Source organism: Saimiri boliviensis, chromosome 6 (assembly GCF_048565385.1).
Source record: "Saimiri boliviensis isolate mSaiBol1 chromosome 6, mSaiBol1.pri, whole genome shotgun sequence".
NCBI classification, from domain to species: domain Eukaryota; kingdom Metazoa; phylum Chordata; class Mammalia; order Primates; family Cebidae; genus Saimiri; species Saimiri boliviensis.
Window position 1 is genome coordinate 130,530,590 of NC_133454.1, and position 20,110 is coordinate 130,550,699.

The window sequence follows — 20,110 nt, forward strand, 5'->3', positions numbered from 1 at the left end:
CATGCAGGGCAGCATGATACTGTCTGCCAGGTATTTGAATCACTCTCATGTTCTGTGTCGAGCACGGATGCTTGGAACCCCTCAGGCCGGTATCTTCAAACAGGCAGCGGTGGGGGCCAGTGCGTGAGCATCAGGGCTCCTCAGTCAGTCTGGGTGGCCACAGTTCCCATCCCCTCCAGGTTGTCTGGGAGGCCTGGCTATGGGATCTGGAAATGCGAAGCCACTCTGAGCTTGGCCCCCTGCCCCGGCGTGGGCACTGGCTCGTCACCTGTGTGAAACTCTCCCATTTCTCCAGGCGTAAGACAAACCTGACACCATCTTTCTGGCTTCTCCGTTCTCTTGCTGGGGTCAGGTGGTCAAGCCTGGCTTCGTCTTCTTGGTGAAGGGAACACTCTCCACATCCAGCCCGAAAACAGCCCCAGCAAAGGGCCGAGATGGGAGGGAGAGGGACGGGGGGGCACCGTGCACCCATGCGTACCCGACACTCTGACGCCGCACCCAAGCGCCTCTCTTGGGCGTCCCTTCTCATACCGGAAGCTGCCACGAGTACCGGTCGGACCCGCGGTCAGGCCCATTCACGAGTCAGAAACCACACAGCCATTTATCTCAACCGGGAAAGTTTAATATAAAGATGCACTCTACTAAGAGTGTAAAGTTTAAAAAGAGTATCACGCAACACTCTAGGGGTGAGGGAGAATGCCCAGGTAAGAAAGCGTGTGAAAGGAGGTGCCCGCCCAAGGCCTGAACTGAGACCTCCTCGCTGGAGAAGGTGTGGGAGGCCCCCCGAGGGGGTTCCCCGGGTGGTCCGAGCCAGAGTCTGTGCAGTCACAGGGCAAGCGAAAATTCCTTCCCGGGGATGGGCGCTGAGGCTGCTGGGTGGACGCTCACAGGGGTTCGGGGAGCGGAGCCCACTCGCCCTACCCAAAAGGCCACAGCTGGTGCTGGGACCTCTGAGGTCTGCATGCTCCAGGCAGAGCGCCCTGATGCCCGCTGTGTGCCCCTGGCAGCTATGCAGCAGGAAGGAAATGACTCAGAAGCCCTGGAGCTGGAAAGAGAAGCTGCTTCCTCCCCAGCGTCCCTGGGCACCTTCCACTGGCCAATTCAACACTGTGCACGCGACCAAGGAGAAAGGTGGCGTGGGCCCCGCGTGCTGCCGCAGAGCAGCCGGGGAGGGGGACCCGGAGCTCAAAGGCAACACACCGATAACCGGCGCACCCCACATCCCACTCCCGCTTTTATTTCGCAAGAATAAATGCAGCCTCATCACGGGGCGCGGGAAGACGTCCTGCTACGCGTCTGACAGCAGTTTGTGCGGCGTAGTGCGGCCTGGGCTCCTAAGACAAATCGATTTTCTCCAAAGGACTAGTAGAGGTGACCAGGTCACCCTCCTGCCCCAGGGACACCGATCAGAGGAAATCGGTCTGTGTTGGTAACACGGCAGTGGTGTAAACTCGAATTTCCTTGAAGACAAAAGCCAGGAACACAGTGTTACTGTGTACCGGATACCTGCCAGGAAACCGAGGCCCCTAGAGTCGGAGCTGGGAGGCCCGCCCGCACGGACCTGGCAGAAGATACTCTCGACAGCCCCGCTGGGCTTCTCCCTGGGGTGCCCCCTTAGAAGATTCCAGGCAGCAGGCGGTAAGGCACGGCGGCCGTGTAGCGCTCCCAGTCCCGGCCGTACTTGCTGGCACAGCGGTGCTCGTCCCGGAGGCAGCGGTGGGTCAGCAGGATGGCCATGTAGATGATGTAGAAGTAGGGCAGCAGGTGGCCGCCGCCACAGGCCAGGCAGTAGGCCAGGCTGCCCATCAGGTCGCCGACGTAGTTGAAGTGGCGGGCCACGCCCCAGAAGCCCGACACCAGCAGCTTGCTGTGGTGCCGCTGGCCGTCAGCGGATGCGTAGGAGCACTCGATGGCCTTGGGCTTCCTGCCCCAGATGAGGCAGCGCCCGTCCGTGCGGCGGAACAGGTCCTTCTGGTGGTTGGCGACCCGGAAGACATAGTAGCCCACCAGGCCCAGCAGCAGGATGCCCACGGCGTGCGGGGTGGACAGCTCCACGGGGTGATACACCAAGTACAGACCCTGGGGGGCGAGGAGAAAGGGGTCCAGCGGTGCTTCACCCAGGGAGGGGACAGGAGCGTGGGCTCGGGCGCCTGGCGGCTTGGCGTCAAACCCCAGCTCTGCCTCTGACACACGCCTTGCCTGGGTGTTCTCTTCCATAAATAGAAGCACCTACCTCGAGGGCTGCTGTGGGAATTGAATGGTCTGCCTTCTACCTGTCTCTGTGTGTGTGTGTCTATATGCCCCCACAGATGACATATAATATAAATATAAAATAGGTGTAAGTATTAAAAATATAATTTGAAGGCCAGGCACGGTGGCTTATGCCTATAATCCCAGCACTTTCGGAGGCCGAGGTGGGTGGACCACCTGAGGTTGGGAGTTCGAGACCAGGCTGACCAACATGGAAAAACCCCATCTCTACTAAAAATACAAATTTAGCCGGGTGTGGTGGCACATGTCTGTAATCCCAGCTACTCAGGAGGCTGAGGCAGGAGAATGGCTTGAACCCAGGAGGCGGAGGTTGCAGTGAGCTGAGATTGTGCCATTGCACTGCAGCCTGGGTGACAAGAGTAAAACTCCGTCTCAAAAAAAAAAATTATATATGTATATAATCTAATACGGTGATGGCCAATTTAATGTGTCCACTTATCCACTATGTTCCCCAATATTTGAAGAAACACTATTCCAGTTGTAAAGCATTTTTCAGATGAGTTTCACATGCTAATCAGTAGACCAGGCAGAGCAGACGATCCTTCACAATGGGGGTGGGCCTCATCCAATCAGTTGAAGGCCATAAGAGACGAAAGTTCCACCTTCCCCAAAGCAGAAGGGATCTGCCGAAAAGCGGCCTTCTACGGAAACATAGTATCAGCTCTTTTCTGGGGCTCCAGGCTGCCCTGAAGATTTGGGACTTGCCGCCCTCAATCACGGGAGCTGAAAAGCACACCTCTCTCTTACACGTACGCCCTCCACCCCTCTACTGATTGTACTTCTTCAGAGAAGCCTAATGCAAATAGAGTATCAAATTGTACATAGATCTTAAGACACACGCAGAGACTAAAGCAAGGAGGAGGTTTTATATATCACTACACTGTCACATGCCTGGAAAATGGAATTTATAAAACCAGGGGGCCAGCGGGCCTGCAGCCAGCCAGGTGGAGAAATGAGGCCGGGTGGCCAAGCGGGGCTCCGAGGACCCGGCGTGAGCAGGGGCCAGCGGGGGCTCTGCACCCTCCACCTGGTGCTGGCCCTCTCTGTTGTGGGTGCCCTGCTATTCCAGGGCACCCGCGCCTCTGTCCCACAGGACTGGCTGTCACAGGTGACACTGGGCCTGTCACATCCTGAACAGGTGGCAGCCTCTCCATATTGGTTCTCTCCCCTCATGTGCAGCTCTTGGGGCAGGCCACCCCGCCGTGCAGCTAAGCGAGTGCCCTGGGGTGAGTTCTTTCTGTCCTCAGGGAGCTCCTCGCTCTTCAAATGGGCAGGTGCCATCTGGTCAAGCGGCCACCTTACCTGGGAGCCCAGCACTCCTCCCAGATCAGAGCAGGGCTGCCCTCATTGAACTGGGAAGGGAGTGGGGGGCTTGATGCCAATGACAAGGCCATTCGCTGTCCCACACTGCCTCGGAACCCCCAGGGCAGCCCTGCCCTAGTGCCCAGCGCATGCTAGGAGGCAGGAATGAAGAGGACCCTTGCTGCCGGTGCCTGTACTGACCCACCTCCACCTCCACAGCCCCATCCAGCCCTGAGCTGGCATCTGCCCTACTTTGCAGATGGTGTTGGGAACATGCTCAAGGCCACCCCCTTGGCTGGTAGCCCAAGGTGCCGGAGCTGGCTAATACATGGGCCTTCCCTTCTTCCGAGAAACAGGGAGCAGCTTGGGCGCCCCCAAGGACAGAGACTTCTGCAAGGAGAAAGCTTTGCATGTGCCTTCCAAATGCCCTGCGGGGCCAGCCCCCACCTTACCCAGCTCCTCACCTGCAGCGTGTAAAGGTACGGCAGCCAGACACAGTCGCCCCAGCCCAGGTACCACCCGAAGTGGTCATGGCAGATGTCAATGGTCTTCAGGTACCAGGTTTCATTCCAGAAGAAGTCGAGCACGTAGATGGCCTGCGACACAGAAGCCGCCGCTGACCAACCCCGGCTCTCCCGGAGCCCAGACGGGCCTTGGGGCGACCACGCTCCAGGTGGAAGCGGGAGGGGGCACTCGGGGAGCTGCTGAGCAACTTTCGCAACGCGCATTGGGGGCTGTTTCTGCCTGGGACGTGGGCAGCGGTAAGGGCGTCCTCAGAGTCAGCCTGAGCCCATGGCCCTGGCGTCTCTTCAAGCCCAATTCTCAGGACCTGCAATGGCTCGTGCTGAGGGGAAGGAATTCATCCAACCCAGGTCAACCTACCGCCTGAGCAGCGTCCGCAGCCCGACCAGTCTCCCTCACCCTCGAGGGCTCCCTGGGTAATGCTTCTGAACACACCTGATCCCTGCCACCCTGCACCCCGGCTCCGCACACACTTTCTGGGCCTTGCTGCTTTTAAGATTAAGAGACAGACTTCCATGAGGCCTCCAGCCTCACCAGGCTCCAAGCTCCTGAATGCTCTCTGCTCAGGATGTGGGACGTTCCTCAGTTTCCCAGGCTTGCCACCCTCTCCCGCTATAGGGGGTGCCTGGAGCAGGCCCTCTCGCCTCCACTCTACCAGGTTAACCCCCACTCACCCCCAGATTCTACCCAGGTGTAATTCCCAAGGGAGACCTTCCCGGACCACGCCTGGCTGCACAGCACCTGCCTCCTTCCCCACCCAGGGCGGCAGTGACTGACACCCGAGGATGGCTTCCTTCACCATCTGCTCGCCGGCCACTTCCTGGTGACACCTGGGGAGGGTGCTGATTCTCTACTACATGTGACAGATTAAGGTCACGGGAACACGCGCTGGCTTTTGGGTTTCCCCAGAGCCCGCTAGCATCGGCGTTGTACCCCCTCCAGCCCTGACAGGCACCTGCAGGATATTGACCAGGACCATGGAGTTGGTCACGTGACCGTGCAGCTCCCGCTGCTTCGCTGCGAAGGACAGGTTGATGAGGGTCCAGGCGACGATCCCGGGGCGCCCGTTGAAGAACAGCTTGAAGTCAAACCACTCCCCGATCCGGGGGTTAAACTCGATGCCCATCATGTAGTTGTAAAAGAAATTGCCTGTGAATTTGCTTAAAAGTACAAATAAAAGATACATTCAGTAGATGGGCACATCTCACAACACGGGGCCACCTTGCTTAGTGGGAGCCCAGCACTGGCCCAGGGTCCCAAAGGGTAAGGTGAGATGGCCCAGGCAGAGGGTGGCCATGAGCTGCCAGGACCCCCACAGCCAGAAGCTTCAGTCGGCCTGGTTCCCGGTACCCTTATTCACGCTCTCTTCGCGTTCAGCTGCAGTTCAGCAGAGACATGCTCAGGCAGAGGTCCCGGGACACCTGCTCTGTGCCCAGGAAGGGTGGGAGACAGGCTCAGGCTGGCACCTAGCTTTCTCCAGGTTCCCTTGACGCATGGCACAGGTGAGCCGAAGAACTGGCTCCACTACACTGAGATGACATTCTGGGGCCCAAGCACATGTCTGAAGCACACTTGGGGCACGTGGCCCCTCATGGGTGAGTGACATTATAAATCATGTCGACGTAGACAACTGAAAACTTGCCCTGGGCCCGGCTTTCAGCATGTATGGGACAAGTTCTTCGCCCAATTACCGGAATCCCCCAGTCCCTAGCCGGTCAGAGCATCAGCCAAGACAACCCCTGTGGAGGTCAGGTACAGCTGGCTGAGGACACGGAGCAATTTCTGTGTTAACTAGCAAATCTGATTTTCATGTCTAGTTCCCTCAGGTAGGCTAAGTAGAAAGAAGCAAAACACAAAGTCTACAACCATTGGTGATTATAAGGTGGCGAGGATGATTTCCAGGAGTCATCAAAGGCCAGCCTCATCACCTGGTAACACACAAGCTACAAAGAGTCATCCTCCAGAAACGTCTCCCATGAGCCTAGGTGGGAACAGTTAAAGGAAACACACCGTGGTTTCTTAGATCCCCCTGACTGAATTGTAAGACCCACTGCCCGCAGCTGTCCCCAAGAGAACCCCACCAAACATTTGTTGATGATGGACGGACGATGGATGGACGGGTGGATGGGAGGATGAGTGGGTGGAAGAATGGGGGAAAGGGATGGGAGATGAGCAGGTGGATGGCAAATGATGGGCGGATGAGTTGACGGATGGGTAGGTGAATGGATGATGGGCGGATGGATGGGTACGTGCTGAGATGTGTTGGTGGGTGGGTAGGTGGTTGGGTGGACAGACAAATGGATGACGGGTGGGTAGATAGATGGGTAGGTGGGTGGAGGGTGGATGGGCAGGCGGATGAGATGGATGATGGATGGGTAGGCGGGTGGGTGGGTGGATGTATGGGGAGATAGGCGAGTAAATGGGTGGGTGGGTCTGTGGATGGGCAGATAGATGAATGGATGATGGGAGAGTAGGTGGAGGGATGGGTGGATGGACAGATGAATGATGGGTATTTAGACAGATGGATGATGGGTGAGTGGGTGCGGGTGATGGATGGATGGATGGATGATGGGTGGACGGACAGATGGATGATACGTGGATGGACAGATGGATGATGGGTGGATGGACAGATGGATGATGGGTGGGTGGATGTGGGTGATGGAGAGGTGGATGGATGATGGGTGGATGGATAGATGGATGATGGGTGTTTGGACAGATGGATGATGGGTGGGTGCGTGCGGCTGATGGAGAGATGGATGGATAATGGGTGGGTAAACAGGATGGGGTGACGGGTGGGTAGATGATGGGTGAGTAGGTGGATGAATGGGTGGACTGGGGTGCATGGGTGGGGAGATGGGCAGGTGAATGGATGAGTGGACAGACAGATGTGGGCGTGACCACTGTCCAGCCAAGGCTTCCATGCTGGGTACAGACCAGCAGGGCTCTCCTGCGAAGCTGTTAAAGCCACAGGGATACCAGCACTCTTCACTAAGGTTGTTTTGGGCCTCACCACCTAGCCCAAAGAGGCCATGGGCTGCCCGTGTCCCAAGCCGGAAGTTCTTTCTGGCTTCCCTACCCCCACGACAGCCCTGAAGGCCGCGATCCGGCCACCACATCTGACCTGGCCATCTTCAGCTGCATTCTTGCCAAGGCTGGAGAAGCCACCCAATTCGATGCTTCACAACAACCCGCCCCAAGGCAGCAAAAAAAAAGCCCAGTGGTGGAAGTTTCGGCTTTCCGCCTCAGGCTGGACCCGCTGCTAAGAACGTACCGGTCTCTGGCGCTGGTGGGGAAGAGGTAGCCCTTGACCATCGCAAAGGTGGAGACGGTGTAGCCGAGGATGTTGGCGCACCAGAGCAGCGGGATCCAGTTGTCGAAGATGATGGTGGGTGAGAACCAGGACAGGAGGTGAGCAGTCACAAACCAGAGCAGGTGCGTGACGAGCCAGGCTTGCAGGCCGTTGATCTGATACTTGTTCACAATCCCTGCGGATGAGGACTCAGAAATCAAGGCGCTTTCCCAGCCTACGGTGAGGAGCTTGGCTGGGCTGAAGCATGCCTGGCGGGGGCCCTGGCCACTCCCTGAGCCTCCGCTGCTACAGACCCTCATCCACGGCCCCAGGCACCATCTCTGAGACCCCTACACCCTTGGCCAAGGAACTGCCTGCTCCCCCTAACTCCTGGGAGGCAAGAGAAGAGGCCAATCCGTCCTGGGAGGTGGGAGAGGAGGCTGATCTATCCCGGGAGGTGGGAGAGGAGGCTGATCTATCCCGGGAGGTGGGAGAGGAGGCCGATCCATCCTTTGGTTCTGCATGGCGTTAACTGGCCGTAGGCTGAGTGACAGGTACGCAGTCTGACAAGGTAGTCAGGGCTGAGGGGCAGAAGCAAGTGAGGATGGCCCTGTGGTGTCCCTGGCCCCTTCTGTAATTGTTGGGGAGTGCCTCGGCCCACTCACGCCCCGAAACACGGAGCCTCTCAGGGCAGAGTCAGGTGGGATTCTAGTCTGCACCCACATGAGAGGCATGAAGCCAGGCTCCTTGTGGGTTTCCAAGGATGGCAAGGATTTCTAACCTGGGTGTGACCCAGCTCCAGTGTCCCTCAATGGTTTTTGAGGCCTGGTGCTGTGAAAAATCTCCAAGCGAAACGGATTTCCATTCTGTGACAAGTCTTAGGGAGGAAGCAGCATGGGGGAGGACAGGCCCCTGAGAGGAAGGGACAGGAACGGGAGCCTGCGGAGGGTGGGGGGGGGGCTACCTGCAGGAGTCACAGCCCCCTCCTGGACGCCTCCTACATAGCCGGGGAGGAACTTATGGCAGAAGTCTGGGAGACACGTGTACAGAAGCACCTGAAACACAGAAGCAGCCTGGTCACCCCCGCCTGGAGGCCACCTGCAAAGGGGGACGCACAGCAGGACAGGAGAATCGCAATCACACTCTTTTTCTTCTGGAAGCGCTTACGGCTCCTGGAAGCTCAAAATGCTGGGCTGCTGGTTTTGAAGGTGGTTCTGGGACAGTAAACTCATCAACCAGGAAAAGCGCCAACGTGTTCTCCCGCACGGCTCCATTCCCCCCTCAGGAGAGCACACAGATCCCTCCCGGTGACCTTTTAAAAAAGGAGAATCCTACAAAATTCACCTTAAAAATGTTTTTTAGATGAGGTCTTGCTCTAGCACCCGGGCTGGAACGCGGTGGTGCGATCATAGCTCACTGCAGTGCTGACCTCCTGAGCTCCTGATCCTTCCACCTCAGCAGCCCGAGGAGCTGGGGCTACAGCTGTGCCCACCACCCCCGGCTAAAATTCACCCTTTTAAAGCACACAGTTCAGCAGCATTTAGTGCATTTACATCGTTGGTTGTGCAACCATCGCCACTCATTCCAGAACTTGTTCATCGTCTTTCAAAATGTGGTTCCCGTCCGTGGTCACTCTGCATTCCCTGTCCCTGCTGCCCTGGCTACCACTGAGCTTTCTGCCTCTGCAGATCTGCCTGTTCTGGGCACTGCATACAGACGGACCCACACAGTAAGTGGTGTTTGTGACTGGCTTCTCTGGCTCAGCATCATCTTCAAGGGTCATCCACCTTGCGGCCTGCATCAGAGCCTTCCTCATGCCTTCCATTGTTAACTAGCGTTCTGTTCTGTGTGTCCGTCTGTGGAGGGACAGGTGGGGGTTCCCGCTTTTTGTCTATTTCTCATTCACATTGCCCCTGACATTCTTCACTCAAAGGGACCAAGAGATCTGAACTGAGAAGGATTCTGGAGCCCAAAAGCTTGGACCCTGGGGAGAAATGGCCAGCCATGATCTGGGCCGGACACAGTGGCTCACACCTGTCACCCCAGCACTGTGGGAGGCCGAGGCGGGCGGATCACGAGGTCAGGAGTTTAAGACCAGTGACCAGTATGGTGAAACCCCGTCTCTAATAAAAATATCAAAATTAGCCAGGCATGACAGTGAGAGCCTGCAGTCCCAGCTACTCGGGAGGCTGACACAGGAGAATCGCTTGAGCCTGGAGGGGGAGGCTGCAGTGAGTCGAGATCGCGCCATTGCACTCCAGCCTGGGTGACAGAGCGAGACTCCATCTCAAAAAAAATTTAAAAATTATGATCTGTGCCATCCTCCCTCCCAGGAAGGAAAACCCAGGCCTCCTTCTAGCACCGTTTCCCTGAAAACCTTTTTCTGGTTCAGGTGATGATCACCGCCCCTGGGTGTGCCGGGTTTTCTGTAGAAACAACCCGTTCCTGGAACTCCCTCTGGACTCGGAGGCCAGTGGGGACACAACAGAGCTAAGGACATCCCGGACCTGCCACGACTCCTGTGGGGAGACACGGCCTTGGCTTCGCTGAGTGGCATTTCATGACTGACAGCGTCCCTTTGGGGACTGAGATGCTCCTTTGGAGGCCTGGTGTGAGCCAAGATTCCTGCCGACTGTGGGGCTTCCTCGGGCTGGCCCTGCCCTCCCACGGGGTCTCGCTCCCACCCTCAGCTGGTCCCTGCAGAGCTGGGCGTGCTCAGGAACCGCATCTGGGAATGGTATGAAGGTGTATCAAATATCGATGGGACAGGTGCCCCCGCCCCACATCTGAGGATGCATCTGAACACACCAGAGTCCAGGGACTGCCCTGCTGGGTCCTGGGAACCCGGATTTCAACCTGAGTCAGGTTCCATGTACCAGACAAATGGAAGGATGACCCAGCAGGAGGGCACGCTGCCCACCTACTATGCCCCGACCCCAGGGCTGGGGCTGCTGACCTGGAAGGTGACCCAGAAGGTATAGAGCTGGGCGGCTTTCCTCGTTATAGGTGGGGTCTTAGCCCAGATGTCTGAGAGCTGAGCACGCCCAGTGGCGACGTCCACCACGGGGCCAGTCAGGGCGCAGCTGTACTGGTCACAGGCCATGATGAAGTAATAGACGATGAAGGGCGCGAACAGCAGGAGGAAGATGACGCTCGCCAGGGAAAACCAGTCCACCTCCCTGCGAGGGCGGACACGGGCAGTCACACGGGGGCCCATCCACCCCGGGGCTCCTCAGGACCCGAGGAGAGGCTCTCTGGGGGGCCTGATGCTCACACCCACCGGCAGCCCCACGAGAGAAGGCGGCGTTAGCTCCTGGCGTGTACCCTCCTTGCGGCCAGAGGAGCCACTGAGCATTCTGCTTTACTGCCGTCAATTAACTGGCGGATCCATCTGCGGCCCCACCTAGGCCCAGAGCCCAGAATGTGAGCGCGTGTAGGCCTTTCAGGACCACCAAGGCCACGGTTTCCGCAGTTCCAGGCCGGGGAGGACACTCACCCACGCTAAGACCCCATGGCCCTATGGCAAAATGGGAGCTGTGACACACACAACACCCCAGGGGGGTGGGAAGCCCCCCCCGCTGTCCTTTAAGGCCGTCTCTTTCCGACGTTGTTGACCGACCATGATTTCTAGTTTTTCTTTTTCTAATTCCTTACTTTACAAAGTGGAAAACTGCTTACCTTTCATTAGTCTTGACAAAAATCATTTTCTATTTTTTTAAATAGGTCATTCATTCCTTTGGGTCCATACACTTCCCAAGGCTGGAAAGCTCTGAAACTACACTTGACTTTCTAGCTGGGAGAACAGGCAAGATCCTTACCAGGCCCGGCCCCACTGCCCTTGAGATGTGGTTCTGCCATGGGTGACGCCGTCTAGACTCTTGGTTTTGGGAGCGCTGGGCTGCGACTTTGCAGCCATTGGGCCCTGTAGGAAGGAGAACCTTGCTCACATCATCCCTCCAAAAACAGATACCGCCTTTCCCTCCTGCATCCACGTGTCCTCAAAGAACAGACACCACCCTTCCCTCCTGCATCCACGCATCCCTCCAACAGACACCGCCTTTCCCTCCTGCATCCACGTGTCCTCTAAGAACAGACACCGCCTGTCCCTCCTGCATCCATGCATCCCTCCAAGAACAGACACCGCCTGTCCCTCCTGCATCCACCGCTGCTCCTGGGCCTGGTGGGGCTGGCCTCCTTTGCACACCTTCCCAGTACCCTGTCCCCGACAGCGGATTCCAAGCAGGGAAGAAATTATCCTGTCTTAGACTGTCTCTCCTCCCCTAGACCCTGCAGTACCCTCCCCCCCGGCCTTCCTGTGCCTGCTCTTGCTTGTCTCAGCTCATTCCCCAAACATGGCAGAACGCCCCTCCCTCTTATAGCACAAATTGGCTCCTCCCTCCCTCCCTCCCTCCCTCCCACACATCATGCCCCCCATCCCCCTCGGCTCCAGGAACACAGGGGTCTTCACTCATCCTTGAACACGGTTTAAGTCGTCCGTTTCATGGACTTCCTCTGCTTAGAGCATGTTTGCAGGTGTCCTTGCCCAGGGCTCACACAAAATGTCCCCTCCTAGGGAGCTCTGCCCTCCCAGCCAATCTGAAGCAGCTCTCCCCAGGTTCCCTGCCAAGGCCCTCCACCGCGTACTTTATTTTCTTAGTAACCCTCCCCATCACCTAGAATTATTCGTTTGTGTGTAGTCTGCCTCCCCTCACTAGAATGTAAGCTTCCCAAGGGCAGGAATTGTCTATCTTCTTAATTGTTCTACTACCAGGGCCTCAAACAGTGGCCTATATGGGACCCTCAATAATCACCCTACAAAAAGAGAGAGAGAAAACAGAATGTCTCTAGGTACCCACAGCTGCTCTACATGGTTATAATTTGGGGGAAGCAGTGGCATCCCCACTTCCAGAACAAGTTCATCACTGTGAAGCTTTAAAATATCAAAGCTTTTAGAGAAAACCCAGGAGTAAGAATCATGATAGCCTTAGATTTCCCAACAGCAAGCTGGATGCTAGAAGGCAATGATGAAAAATGTCAAAATTCTGAGGAAAACTTTTTTGCAACCTAGAATTTTATTCCTGTGTGAACTATTACTCAAGGACAACACGGGATCCAGGAAACTGGAAGTCCAAGAGAGCTGCCGAAGGGACATCCATGAAAGGGCAAGGGCAAGTCCCAAGAGGACAGCTGTGTAGGAGGACTGACTAGTCAGGAACCAGTCCACATGGGTACAAGATGAATGGCTAAGAAAGACAGGAAATGAAAATGATGAATTTCGTTGCATCTGAGTGTGTAGGAAAATTACCGATATGTGTGACAGCTCAGTTAGAGCATCCAGAAGAAAATGAATGATCGACGCATAGTAACCTTACCAAATGAAAAAAAAGTGAGGCAACAGTTAACTCCAGGAAAAATAAAAAGTCATGCATTGAAGTTAAAAAGCAACCATAATTATAAGACCTTACTATGGCTCAACAGTGAATAATTGTAACTTTCTCATAACAATGTATACTCTATTGATTGACTATTGTATGCACACAAGGAAATTCGCAAAGTTGGGGGTGCTTAAAGCAAATTACTTAGAAATAAGTAGGTACAAACAACAACACAAAAGTAGCTAAAAGAATGAAAAAAGTGTTTGCTGCTCACAAGCAAGAATATTGGATGTGGTAGAGACTATTTCTTTTGAAGCCTTTTAACACTGATATTTAAAAATATGTGAGCATGAATTACTTTAATAAAAATGTACGTTCATTTTAAACATTTCAACGATAAAAGACATTTTCCTTGTGTGGTGTGAGAACTGCAGTAGCAGCACTTAATTCAATTTACACAAGTTTATGAAGTGCCCATGATGTACAAAGCAGGACAAGAGGTCTTGATGGGAAGGGACCCAGTGTCTCTACGGCTCCAAATACTAATACAGAGCGTGTGCCAGTCACTCTTTTATCTGTAAAATCAAAGTGGATAAAAGAAAAGTGCCTCTGAGAAGAGCTGACACCCTAGTGAGACTGATCTCAAGATCACCCCACCCTCGGCTGTTCGTGGGCACCTGCCAGCTTGCTTTAGACAGTTCCTCTGCCCCAGGCTCTGTGGGCACCTGCCAGCTTGCTTTAGACAGTTCCTCTGCCCCAGGCTCTCAGCAAGGTAAGATTCAAGCTTAGTTTCTTCCCAACCCAAGCTTATCAGCTCAGTGCCCCACTCCCTCCCATCCCTCATTTCCACACTGACTCATGTTAATCCGGACCATCCACATGCAGGCTTGCCTCACCGGAAGGCTAAACAGAATGAGCTGACATCCTTCTTGCCCCAAGTCATAGATTAGCTACCAGGAAGGCCGGGTGCAGTGGCTCACGCCTGTAATCCCAGCACTTTGGGAGGCTGAGGCGGGTGGATCACGAGGTCAAGAGATCGAGACCATCCTTGGTCAACATGGTGAAACCCCGTCTCTACTAAAAATACAAAAAATTAGCTGGGCATGGTGGTGTGTGCCTGTAATCCCAGCTACTCAGGAGGCTGAGGCAGGAGAATTGCCTGAACCCAGGAGGCGGAGGTTGCGGTGAGCCGAGATCGCGCCATTGCACTCCAGCCTGGGTAACAAGAGCGAAACTCCGTCTCAAAAAAAAAAAAAAAGATAAGCTACCGGGAGACAATGCCTGGTACCAACATTTGATCATGTAACATACCGTGAAACTGCAAAAACGGTTGGGGGATGTGTAACCTCAGAGCTGAAGTGTGAAAAAGCCACGGGGAGAATGTTGTCAAAAGGGATTAAACCCAGACATAAAAAGTAGCTTTTGCATATTACAGTTCACTCACCCACGAGTCAGCTCTTCAGTCACAAGCGCTGAGTTTTGTAATAGGCATATAAGCAACATCCTTTCCAGTAGATGGCTGGGAGCAAAGGGGAGGCGCCCTGCGTATGGTGCATTTTACTCATAAGAGGCTCAGACAGCCGTTGGCATTTGAGAGCTGGTGGACCAGTCCGTCCGTATTGTTTCAACACTGTGAAGCCACAGCCTGCGCCCAGGATCCAGGGCACTGAGAGGCACTTACCTCCTGCCAAGTAGTTTCACAGCAGAAGGGAAGTTTTCCTTCTTGAACTGGCCCCTTAAAAGTTTCTAGACACCTGTGCTCCAAATGCCAGTTTGATCCTTCTCAACCGGCTAAACAAAGTCCTGCAGGGAACACAAAGATGAAGACCCCCAGGGAGCTGACATTTCAGGAGAGGGCAGACCCTCAAGGTCCACAGTTGGAGTCGAGCAAGAGGCACAAGCTCGGCGCTCAGGGCCTCAACAGGCCCAGTCAGGGAGGGCAGTCTCATGGTAGAGCTGCTGTGCCCGGCTCGCCACTGACAGACAAGGGGGCGAACAACAGGTGGGGCACGGGAAGGCGCCGCAGCGGAGCGCGGCATCCAGGCCAGGAGCCGATCCGGGAGCCAGGCAGCCCCCAGAGCATCCCGCAGGGGTCGGCTGGTGGGGAGGCGGTCGGCTCCTGGTGGGAGGTCAGCTCGTGGGTAGGGGGCGCCCCGCGCCCCGAAGCCTCCGCCCCGCCTCCCCGGAGCCCCAGCGGCCCCCACCTGTGAGCGCGATCCTCTCCCCACCTGCGCGCACACTTCCTGACCCCGACCCCACCCACCCACGCCCTGCGCGTGGGCACCTGCTCACCTGGTCACGTGTCCCCCACTGCGCACGCCTCGGCCCCTCACCTGCGCACACCTCCAGCCCTCACCTGCGCGCCTCGGCCCCTCACCTGCGCGCCTCGGCCCCTCACCTGCGCGCCTCGGCCCCTCACCTGCGCGCCTCGGCCCCTCACCTGCGCACGCGCCCCCTTCCCCGCGCGCACGGCTCCGCGCTGCAGAGTCCCTAGCCAGGGGCCAGAGTCTCCTAAGTCCTGTAAGGGCTCCCGCCCCCGTATGACGTCAGCGACTGCCTGCCAATCGGAGGCGGACGCTGCGCGCCCGGACGCCTCACGCCCCGCGATTGGCCGAGCCACCTGAGCTGACTCCGGGCCCACCGCGCCCGCCACTCGGCAGCGGCCGGGCTCGAGATTGACAGCCCAGGCCCCGCCCCGCCGCCCCGCCCCGCCGCCCCGCCCCGCCGCCCCGCCCCGCCCCGGCCCCCGCGGGTGGGCGCAGACTCAGGTGCCTTGCCAGGGTGCGCTTGGACCCGCCGGAGGTGTGACGGGCTCAGGGCTGGGGCTCGCGCGGGGCCCAACGCGGGGAGGCCACGTGGGCCGCGCGGAGAACGCGCCAGGCTCCTCATCACCTGGATGATCTTGGGCCTCCGTGCCTCAGTTTCCTCCTCTACAAATAGGGCGTCGGCGGCTCGCGACGCACGTGGATGGAGCGTGTGTCCAGGCGCCCGTGCACCGCGAGGAGAAAACACACACAATCCCTCCTCCCGGGGCTCACGTCCTGGGGCGAAGGGGATCCTCCAGGTAACCGGGTGTCAGGGGAGGCTCGCCGCTGGGAGACCGCCAAAGTGACCCGAGATGGAGTCTGGGTGGCCTGCTTATTAGGGGGCACACCTGTGCGAGGACGGGACAGGGGGTATCATGGTATCTGCAGCTAATGACACCATGGGGGAGGGAGCAGCAGGGCAAAGGGAGAAGCTGAGCCATAGTGAGACCCAGACACGCGCGTCAGCTCTTGGACACGGGTCTGGTTGCGAGGGCATGACCTGGGGCGTGGCGGCCCTGGAGGTGGGGACAGCCGAGGGTGTCTGCTGACCCCACACCCAACAGCTCGGGTAACAGGCTATCTTTACCGGCAGAACAGTCTGATCGCCACATCTCTGTGGCCCTCAGAGACATCATGCTTTATTTTTACCCTGCAGCTTTTTAGTTTGAAAAATGCTCGGCATACAAACAACTTGAACGTCAGGGGAACACGCAGAGTCCTGGAGTCAGCAGGGTGAACAGGTGGCCACGTTTCATTTCTCTCTCTCTCTCTCTCTCTCTCTGTGTTTTTCTGTTTTTCTCCCCACTCACTTCCACCATTCATTAGTTGCAGATACCATGATCCCCGCCCCCACCCAAATACTTCAGTATCCATTTCCTAAGAACGAGAACAAAATACAGTGCCCACATCAGTTCACAGCTGTCATCTGTCCCCATCTCTGGTTTCCCCCGGTTGTCCCAATAATGCCCTCTACAGCCCTTTTGCTATTATTTTGCTTTTAGAGACGGGGTCTCTGCCACACAGGCTGGAGTGCAGTGGCATGATCGCAGCTCACTGCAGCCTTGAACTGCTGGGCCCAAGCGGTTCTCTTCCCTCCCACTCCTGAGTAGCTGGGACTACAGGAGCATGCCACCACACTTGGCTTTTTTTTTTTTTTTTTTTTTTTTTTTTTGTAGAGACAGGGGTCTCACTATGCTACCCAAGCTGGTCTCGAACTCCCGGGCTCAAGCGATCCTCCCACCATGGCCTCCCACAGTGCTAGGACTACAGGTGTGAGCCCCTGAGCCTCGCCTACACCCCTTTTTAAACCTCGGGATCTAATCAGGGAGCCATACTGTGCACTCAGGCTATGCTCTTTTCTTGGCAGGATAATACGCTACATAAAGCATGTTTTATCTTGTCAGAGGCTGTCAACCTAAAAGAGCCAAACAGGTCAGAATTTAGATTAAAGAGAGTTCACTGGAGTGCAAAGTTTGAGCACAGGGCACCTGGGAAGCACAGATTTTAAAGAATGGAAATCAGTGTTTCAAAGCGTAGATGTTCGGGATCATTTATGTAGACAAAGTTTAGGGAAGTTTAACAGAATTTTAACATCTTTTATGTCAGGTTTAGCATAAAGCGATAATCTGACCAATTGAGGTGGTCTTTTTTGGAAGGAAGGTATATTTAACATTACACTGAAGATGTAGGAGTCTGGTCTGAGTTAAATACAGGATTATAAGACACAATCTATCAAAGATCAATAATTAAAAGGGGAGGAGGTCTGGTCTGTGGTCTTTCCTAGTCATTTATAAAACATAAATGATAAAGAAAAACATTAACCTATAATCTAAAAGACAAAATTATGACCATGCCATGTGACCCAGTTTCTAGGACTTAATTTCCCCCTTGACATAATACATTTATTTTTTCATTTTTATTTAGAGATGAGACCTTGCTCTGTTGCTTAGGTTCACATAATCAATTGAGAGTCCTGCAGTTTTCTTTTCTAAGACAACACATCACTGTGCTCCATGATGGAAAGTGAGTTTGATAGTGGGGCTCAGTGGTTTCTGCCAGAAGTCTCTGTTTTTCCTTTTATGATTAATGAGAAATTGGTACAGTGATACTTTGAGATTGTAAATATTCTGTTCCCGAACTACCTTTCACCCAGTAAACTAACATTTAATGAAGACTCTTACCTGAATCCCTTATTTCTTGGGACAAAGTGTGAGTTTTCTAATTTTATTCCCTTGACATTTATTAACAAATTATTTATTAACAAGCATTCCTCTGTAGAGAATTTCCTCTTTTATTTTTTATTGTATGCCTTAATGGATTTTTTAACTGAGTTATGATTTTTCTTTTTTTTTTTTTAGGCGGAGTTTCACTCCTGTTGCCCAGGCTGTAGTGCAATGGCACAATCTTGGCTCACTGCAACCTCCACCTCCCAGGTTCAAGTGATTCTCCTGCCTCGGCCTCCTGAGTAACTGGGATTACGGGCATGTGCCACCATGCCCAGCTAATTTTGGATTTTTAGTAGAGACGGGGTTTCTCCATGTTGGTCAGACTGGTCTCGAACTCTCAACCTCAGGTGTTCTGCTCGCCTCTGGGGTTACAGGTATGAGCCATAGCACATGGCATGATTCTTACTGTATTGTCTTATATTTGGCTCATGGGAACCCCTTCAAATTGGCTTCTTTTTTCAAATGACATGTCCCTACCATCCTTCGATAACTTCCTTATTTTCTGGGACAACCAGATGTTCAAGGATCCTCACCTTCTCTGCCAGGCCTAGTGTCAGCCACTGTTGGCAGGAGATAATTTGAGCAGATCGTGTGGGATTTCAGAGGCATGAAAACTACCCCAAGGTGACGTTGTGAGGATTAAATAACTTAGCATGTGTAACATTCTTGTGTTTTTGTGGCGTTTCCAAATTGCCATGAACAAGCATTACTTTACAGACAGGAAAAACATGATTAAAAATGTGAAAACAAGTATATGTACGTAAGCTATAAATAAAATCCTAAGCCCCTGCATTGACCAAAGGGACGCCCCTCTTGACTGAGGGGACAACAGAAAACCTTAAAACTAAGTTCCCAGGATGGGTGCCACGGCTCACGCCTGTAATCTCAGCACTTGGGGAGGCTGAGGCTGGTGGATCATGAGGTCAGGAGTTCGAGACCAGCCTGGCCAAGATGGTGAAACCCCATCTCTACTAAAAATACCTAAGTTAGCCGGGCGAGGTGGCGGGCACCTGTAATCCCAGCTACTCAGGAGGCTGAGGCAGGAGAAACGCTTGGACCCGGGAGGCAGAGGTTGTGAGCTGAGAGTGAGACACTGCACTCCAGCCTGGGTGACAGAGCAAGACTCCGTCTCAAAAAAACAAACAAACCACAACTGAGTTCCCAGATATGACAGCAGGGGAGATGAGACACACCTGGGTGGGTGTAGCCCTTCGTTTTGGAGTTTGGACACAATTGGCTAGCATTCATGTTAAAACAGAAATCGTAAGACTGATAGAATGGACTCTGGCAATAAGATACCGAGTTAATAAACAGGACCTGAAGCCTTTCGAGGCAAGCGTGAGTCAGGCATCCCACACGTAGAGACGAAACTGTTCTAAGGGCCACAAGGTTTTTCTGTTTCTCTGTTAGCCACAGAAGCACTGGCCTTGGGATCAGCAATATGAAAACAACTGCAGCTCCACGAGGTGCTGACTGACTCACCAGCCTTGACAGCTGTGATTGGGCAGGAGACTGACTTCAGTGGCTTTCTCCTGGTAAGAGACCACGGACCCTGGACTGGCTGTGACGGGTTTGTAGAGATGACGCACCTGCATGCCTCTGTCCTGAAAAGACCTTTGGCCGTAAAGGCTCTGAAGTAAGATTGTGAGTGTTAAGACTCCACATCAAAGTGAACATGCATCATAAATTACATGCTTTGCTCACTGAGAGGGCATGTGTCAGGACCAGCTTCGAGAATATTCATAGCTCCTCCTGTAACCTGCTGAATATGTATGTTTTGCCAATCCCCTCAGCATAGAGCCCCTGTCCCGACCCCTCCGCCTTGGAAGTGCCTGTCTCTGGCCTTGGCTGAAGACCATTCCCAGCCTGAGGGATGGCTGCCGCCTTGTAGGCTACGACCCTTTACAAGAAATAAAGCCTCCTCTTTTTCCAAATGTATACATTGTGTGTGTGTTTAAATTAACATGAATGACGGAAGGATGGGCTGTTCAAGCAGGGATGGCGAGGCAGTTACTTACATGGGGGAAAAATAGACTGTACCCGGGGTGGACTGAAGAGGAAATGTGAGAAAGAAAAACTGAGGAAGTGCTGGTAGTGAATCGGCGAAGCGCCCTGGAGAAGAGACGGCAATATTTAGTCAAGCGGAACAGCACAGAGCCTGCTGCTCCAACAGCAAAGCCACTGCAGGACCTGGAGGAACGAGGCCTGGAAGGAGACCGGCAGCAGTGCGTGCGTCTGTTATTAGCAAAACGCTGCTACCAACTTCCATGCCCACGTGCTATGGGTAAGCCTGCTTTATTCCTGCCATGGAATACCAAA

General features: G+C 54.6%; 1 protein-coding gene and 1 long non-coding RNA gene across 7 annotated transcripts; one reads left to right on the forward strand and one right to left on the reverse strand.

Annotated features, from left to right (window-relative positions):
• Positions 1-1,527: 1,527 nt before the first annotated feature.
• Positions 1,528-15,287, reverse strand: DHCR7 (7-dehydrocholesterol reductase). 4 transcript variants are annotated; one of them, XM_039471260.2, is made up of 9 exons: positions 15,200-15,287; positions 14,441-14,562; positions 11,203-11,306; positions 10,341-10,563; positions 8,349-8,439; positions 7,367-7,580; positions 5,051-5,255; positions 4,038-4,169; positions 1,528-2,079 (listed from the first exon to the last, which is right to left on the reverse strand). In XM_039471260.2, exons 3-9 carry the CDS (start codon positions 11,298-11,300, stop codon positions 1,615-1,617), a joined length of 1,428 nt encoding a protein of 475 aa, XP_039327194.1. In that variant the 5' UTR covers positions 11,301-11,306; positions 14,441-14,562; positions 15,200-15,287; the 3' UTR covers positions 1,528-1,614. The 4 variants fall into 4 exon arrangements, with proteins under 4 accessions (XP_039327194.1, XP_039327195.1, XP_010350198.1 ...); XM_039471261.2 differs by having other exon boundaries at positions 15,179-15,287; XM_010351896.3 differs by lacking the exon at positions 15,200-15,287 and adding an exon at positions 15,116-15,178.
• A 208-nt stretch (positions 15,288-15,495) lies between these two features.
• Positions 15,496-19,725, forward strand: LOC141584926 (uncharacterized). Of its 3 annotated transcripts, XR_012518229.1 has the most exons (4): positions 15,496-15,823; positions 16,222-16,306; positions 17,924-18,165; positions 19,202-19,725. It is a non-coding gene; the product is annotated as an uncharacterized LOC141584926 (long non-coding RNA). The 3 variants fall into 3 exon arrangements; XR_012518227.1 differs by having other exon boundaries at positions 16,222-18,165; XR_012518228.1 differs by lacking the exons at positions 16,222-16,306; positions 17,924-18,165.
• Positions 19,726-20,110: the final 385 nt, after the last annotated feature.